The 6,847-nt window shown below is 45.6% G+C and overlaps 1 protein-coding gene across 1 annotated transcript in view; it reads left to right on the top strand.

Moving 5' to 3' along the window:
- The window catches only part of ETV6 (ets variant 6), a 145,716-nt gene that overhangs the window by 12,749 nt on the left and 126,120 nt on the right, over positions 1 to 6,847 (top strand). The window contains exon 2 of the mRNA XM_015561676.1: positions 1,692 to 1,821. Coding sequence (XP_015417162.1) covers positions 1,692 to 1,821 — 130 coding nt within the window. The remainder of the gene's footprint in view (positions 1 to 1,691; positions 1,822 to 6,847) is intronic.

Here is a 6,847-nt window from a genome sequence, read left to right as displayed (position 1 = left end):
ATTCAGAAATGAAATTTGGCATGTCTGTGCCTGCCCTTCGCAAATTCACCAGGAAACTTTAGGATGTATGCTTAAACAGAAATATTCCAGCCCTATTTGCTGGTGGAGGATATCTCAGGGAAGGTGTCGCGATTCCCTTCGGAAATTACAAAAATATGTACATAATCATTTAAAATTGAAACTTCCTACCACAACCACCAAACTTTCCAGGGTATGAACAGAAGAAAAACTTGACTTTGGTTATAGGTCCGGGGGACTCCCCTGCTTCCCTTTGCATATTTGATGAAGTAGAAAATGTTAGAGAACTGTCTTTCCAAAACATAGACCCCTGTGCTTTATTTTAATCTGTGATTTTTCTTTCACTCCTGATTTCTGTTTTCACAATGGCATTTGACTGATCTTCCTCCCGCATCCCCCCCCCCCAACCTATTTTTAGACCCGGTGTGTCCCACTTTGCTTTGCCCAGTTAAACCACAGAAACTAACGGAAGTTATGTTCAGTGTGTATGGCCTGCAAGTCAAACCAGTGGATATGCAGACCTAAGATGCAAATTGTACTGCTCTTCTGGCCTATTCGAGGGTTGGTTTCTTGCCATTGTTGGCCATATTTTAACTTCAAACAAATGATAATCTTTTCCATCCCATCCAGTTGTTTTAATTGATCTAACAAACACTGCCTGTTTGAGTTTAAACGGCGGATCTGCCGAAGCCCCCTCCCCTTTCCTTGTCTTTTGCTTAAGTGTTTTCAGTTAGATAGTCGTTTTCTTAAATGCAGATGATTCTTTGAATCTCTGAAACAGTTCAGAAGAAAAGGAAACATTGCTTCTAGATAGAAAATGAAGGGACAAGGAGGCTGTTAGCTTTACAGATAATTCCTTGCTATGAAGAAAAAAAATTAAACATTGGATATATATTCTGACTGGTTGTTGTATAATGAGATTGGTAGATAATAGTAAAGTCTTGCTCATAGATTGATCGAACTAAATCTGGAATTTATAGTCCATCACTTTGTGCTCACCTCTCATTGGATCTGAGTACAGGATCATACTTGGATTAGACTATTGCCAGAAAAGAGGAAACGTGGTTTTAATGTATTGGTGGCATTATTATGTGACTTGGAAAGTCATTTTTGAGAGTAGTCTGTAAAGCCATTCTCTAGGTCAGGGGTGGGAAATGCTCAGCCCATGGGCCGTGTAAGGCCTTTGAAATCGTTTGGTCTAGCTCTTCTAAGGCATTAGGGGTGAGTTAATTAAATGTTTGACCAAATATAGCAGGCTCATTTTTAAGTTGATAATTTTGTATGGCCCAAGAAGGATGTTATAAATATCCCAATGGCCCTGGCAGAAAAAAGGTTCCCCACCCCTGCTCTAGGACATACTTTATCATTTTCTCTGCCTTGTCTCCCCTCTTTACTTGAACAAAACCACTAGTACAGAGAGGAAAAAACGGGCACCCATTGATCCAAGTCCGAAGGAAAAGCCCTATTTTAAACCTTTCCAGAGTTTTGTTATAAATCCCCAAAACTGGAGCTCTGAAATGCCACAGAATAGTGTCTCTGGAGGGGGCGGGCGGGATTGCTTGGCATGTGCTCCGATGCCCCCAGTCCCTGTTGCTCCTCTCCCTGAGTTCACACCTCATTCCAAGCGTTCACTGTCTTTCCCCCTCCCCTCTTCCTGCCTTTGTTTTTAACAGCAAGAGCGAATCTCATACACACCACCCGAGAGCCCGGTGCCCAGTTACGCTTCCTCGACTCCACTTCATGTTCCAGTGCCCAGAGCGCTCAGGATGGAGGAAGACTCGATCCGCCTGCCCGCGCACCTGCGTGAGTGTTGCGCCCGGGGCGGGGGCAGACAGAGGGACAGCCGTCCCGAGGGACGCGGGGTCAGAATGATGGGCCGCGTGGAGCTGAGGGGCCCAGGGCTTCAAGCTGGAGAGGGGCAAGCTGAGCGTGATTTCACACGACTTCACCCCTTCCCCAGCATGGCTTTGAAAACCTCGAGACTCCTGTCCCGTGCTTCTCTGTTCGGCTCTATGATATGTTACCCAGACATTCGGGAATGGGCAGTAGACATGGCAGAGTCCACTCACTCTCCTAAGAGGCGAGATGAATTTTGGGGGACAGTTAGTCTGTCTTTCTAAATTCACACTAACTCCCCGGTAATTTTTTGTTCGGCTTTAAGTTTTGCTCAACTTCTGAGTCAGATTCTCTCCCTGCTTTGCTTTTGAAGCTGTGTGCTGCTCTTCCTGGCTTTTTCCCATGCTGGTTGCCCTTCTTTCCTGGATCTCATGTGCCTGGATATGGCTTCTCTCCCCTCCATTCTTCTCCTCCCCTCTCTTCCCTCTCTAGTGCCTGCGTTACCTCCGTAGCTTCAGCCAGTTTGCGGCATTTCCCCCAATCATCTCCCAAATCGTCTCTCCCCCTGGCCTCTGCCACCTCCCCTGTCTGAATCTTCAGCTGTAACTTGGCAGGGCATCGGGGCCAACACACTTGTGCTGCTGGGCCCGGCTCCAAGCAGCCGACACCTGTCATTTCCTTTTTTGTCTTTCCTGTGCGGCCACCCAGCCCAGATACAATGTGATGGGGGCAGCTGGGGAGAATGAATCACCTGATTCCCACCCTGGTCACGGTGTCCAAGAAAATGCCAGGTTCTCTGGCTTAAACGTTATCCTGAGGGCACAAGTCCAGGTTATGGAGGACACTGGGGGTCACCTTGGCCCGGTCCGAGTTAGTTCCTAATAACTTACATGGTGGCTCGATTGTGCCTGCCATCGCTTTCTGGCATGGTGCTGCTCCCCATGTTCTCCTCTTGTTCCGTCCGTCCTGAGGAGCCCGAAGGTTGCCTGCTGAAGGTGGAGAACAATAGGGGACGGAGGACGCGGGCTTCTCTTTTCTCTTCCTGTGATAATTCAGGGAATCAGGTGACTGTGGTGCTGGGAGGTGCTGGGGGAACGTTGCTGGCAACCCCTTCTCCCCCACAGTAAGGATGGGGGCCAGGCTTTTGGACTGTGAGGATTGGGGACCACAAGGATTCTCCCCCTCCTCCAGCTTGCTGTGTCCCTCACCGTTTACAGAGTTGCTACATGTTAGGGTCAGCACATTCCACCTTCACTTAGGCAAGGAGGGAAAGGCCTAGCTCCACTCTCCCATCCTCTCCACAGTGCACTTTCACAGACCAGATTGGGACCGTACAGACGCCAAAGTCATGGCTGCAGGCACTGTTGTCCTTGGTAAACCGAGTGCTTTGGCACCATGGCAGCAGACAGGGTTGCAAAAGAAACCACAGCCAGGTAATAGCATCTTTTCCTCCACAAGCTGCCCTGTGAATACTCACTTCAGGATGGAACATACTCGTGCCATGCAGGCCAAACACTCCTCCTACCAAATCTCATTCCTTTCTTCATTCCACTAATAGTTATTGATTACCGGCACTGTACCAGGGACCTTCTGGATGCTGGGGATACAGAAACGAACAAAGCAGACCACGCTCTCTGCCAGGTGCAGGGAGAAAAGAATTACGAACATTTGTCCCAAAGGGGCTGCTGTTTCTTTTGTAGCTTTTTATTCCTGTACTTTGACACATTTCTCCAAGGAGGCCCTAATTCCTGGTTGGTTTCTGGATGCCCTTGCATATGTCAGCTCTTTGACCATAGAACTGCCTCTCCATAGGAAGTTATGGTAAAACAAAACAAACATACACCAAACTGGCAGTCAGGAGACCTTAATTCCTAACTAGTTCTGCTGTTACACCAGCTGTTTGACTGAGTCAGTGATTGTAACATCCAGTTTTCCTATCATACCCATTGTGACCAGACAAGAGAATGTCAGCCAGCCTTCTTCCAGATATTATGATTCTCACCTAAGGAATCATTCTCCCTCTGTGAACTGTTTTTTCCACCAACACTTAACTTTTTTTCGGGAGTAGACAGTTTTCTTAGTGAGCCACAGCTTACCACTGTTTGGCCAGGCTCTACTGTGGTAATCACACAATCGCAGGATCACAATAACTCACAGTACCCGTCACTGTGTGAAGTCCTTTATGTAAATTATCTTGTTTAATTCTCACAGTAATACTTGTAAGGTCAATATTCTTTTTATATCCGTGTCACACATGAGGACTTTAGGGCTTCGAGAATTGAAGCAACTTGACAAGGTCACACAGTTCGTAAAAGATAAAGTCAGGATTCAAACTCAATTCTGTCCGACTCCAAAGCTTACATTCTTATCTGTTATGTTACCATGTGTGTTTAATAAATATTCTTTGGATGGATGGATGGATGGATGAATGAATTCAGGGTTGGCACTTAATCATTATTTACTGATGTGGCCATAGCGTTGGTTTATGGCTAGAATCTGTTCTTAGGATCAGATGGTTAGATTCTGTAGTCTAGTAATCAGTTAGACCGTAGAATCTAACAATCTGTTCAGAGTGATTCAGTATTCTAACTGAGGACTATGGTCAATCAGTTATTGAATGGTTTGCTCCATTAGGTGGGTGGGTAGGTGGCGGGTGGGTGGATGGATCCCTCACATAGATAATTATGAGATGTTGGACTGTATCATATTGCTGCCAACCTTAGACTAGATTTACTTGTTTGAGTATGGATTTGGTCGGGTGATGATTTTGCCTTAATGCCTACTCTCAGGCAGCCCGACTTCAGGGGCCTCCTTGTCAGTCTGAGTGAGCCCCATTGTGACACCATTAGTTCTGACATCTGGAATGAATCCTCTGAAAGTGGAGGTTCCCAGGCTTTTGTTGTTTGTCTGCAGCTGGGGCTTTCCACACGAGGCTGCAATGCCCTCCTCCCTCTCCCGTTCCAGGACTCCGCTGCCCATCGTGCCGTTTGAGAAACATCTCCTGTAGCCCCTAGGAGGGTTGAGGCCATGCTGTATACTGAGAGATGCATCCCAGCTGAGTTTCCAAACCTAAAAGAAAATAAATATTCTAACAAGGGAGTTGGGTTATTGCTGTTTTAATCTGGGATTCCAGACAATTCCCAGTGGAATGCTCATGGAAAGTACGGGGAAGAATCTGGAAGCCAAGACAGCAGCAGGACATTTATGGTATTACGAGGTTGAAAGCATTTTTAGCTGCTTGTTTTAAAGAGATACTCACCAGGCTGGTGTGCCTCAAAGTGGCTTCTTTTCATCATGTATCCCCATTGATCTATAGATAAGCCCTCCTTCTTAACTTTTTCTTTTTCTCCTTTCATTCTTAAATCAATATATATCCTTTCCTGTTGGAAGGAGGGCAGGGATCATAGTATTTAAGATTCTCTTACTGAGGGTTTCTCCTCGTTTTGTTCTCCAAACACAGGGCTGTCCTCAAACTGAAGACACAGCGTGACAGATTAGCAGGCTATTGAGAAGTAGAAAGTCATGCCCTGCCTTTTTATTTGCCTGTGACAAATGGAGCCCAGTGTTCAGTGGTGACTGTAGAGGCCTTGAAAGGGGCAGCCAGGGGCATCTGGGCCTAGGAAAGGGCTGGAGAGCCAAGGGGAGAAGGGCCAGCCCCGTGCCGTCCTGGGCTGGCTTCCTCACGCCCCAAACGTGCAGGTGGGTGCCCTTCAACAGCCCCTCGGCAGGTACCTGGACCTTCCCCGTTCCATCAGGAGAGCAAACACACACATGTTTACTGAGAAGATAGGAAGAGCTTCTTTGTTTTCTTTTTCTTCCATAAAGGGTGCTGAATTTTTTTTTTTTAAACTTGAGGATAGATGACTTGAAGTAGAACAGTTAAGTAGAGTAACACAAAAAGTCCCATTCTTTAAAGGGGACATAAGCCTTCTCTCACATCTTGAAAACACTTAAAAGGACCAAAGACCCTCCGAGTTCCTTGACAAGATCACTCTCGATTTCCTAGGCAGTGAAGGGCTGTGGCTTGGAGCAAGAGGTGCCTTTTTCTAATTCTTACAAGGGCCCTCATGATGTGAGGGAGAAACTTTTTCTCATTTGTCTGCCCAGAGAGCACTTTTTTCTAAATTCGTGGAGCAATGAGCACTCAGGGCACAGCACAAGGTGCCTCATGAGGTGGTGCCAGCCCTGTGACACACTTGGCCTCAAACAGTGGTTCAGGGCTGCCCCTCTGATCACAATTAGTATAGTTCAGCTCAATGGGACAGAATCTAAATAAATAAATGCGTTTTCTTTATTCTAAATTCCTTGTCCATCATCATTTCGCATTCAGTTGCTATAATTGCATCTAATCACATAATCGCCATTTGCCCAAAGACTTTGCATCCTGTGATGCCAATTTGGCCTTCTAAAATCCCTGTGAATTGGTATTTAAAAATCGTAACCTAGGAGTCATTCATCATATTTAATAGGGTTATGGTTTATGATGTTGCGGGTTAATAAATAGCCGTAATAGCCATTGGGAGTTTTCTAGTCAGAACACCAGAAATAGTCCCTTGGCTCTACTGCCTTTCCTTGTGAATCTTTTAAAATTCTTACATTGCTACTCCTACTTGTGTGTGTTTAATAATTCAATTTAATGCCTTCCTCTGGAAACAGTACCTCTCTGCTGCTCACCCACTTGGCGATTTTGCATTCTTAGCAGACTACCCGAGTTGAAGACAGTCACGTGACAGACGAAGCTATATTAGAACCAGGGTGGTAAAAAGAGATGCAACATCTCTCATTTCTTCTAATCAGCTACAGCAACCAACACTTTTATATGCTTTCACGTTATTTTTGTTCCCAATGAAGAGGCCAGAATGGAAATCCAGTATAATCATAGTGAATATTTTATACTGTTGTAAGTAACAGAATTCATTCACATATACTATCTCATTTAATCAAGCAGCATTCCCTGAAGTAGATGTTATTAACTCTGTTTTATTGATGAGAT

This window comes from Myotis davidii, unplaced genomic scaffold (assembly GCF_000327345.1).
Source record: "Myotis davidii unplaced genomic scaffold, ASM32734v1 scaffold1017, whole genome shotgun sequence".
In the NCBI taxonomy this organism is placed as follows: domain Eukaryota; kingdom Metazoa; phylum Chordata; class Mammalia; order Chiroptera; family Vespertilionidae; genus Myotis; species Myotis davidii.
The sequence above is the reverse complement of the archived record's forward strand: the minus strand, read 5'-3'. Positions and strand labels throughout refer to the sequence as shown.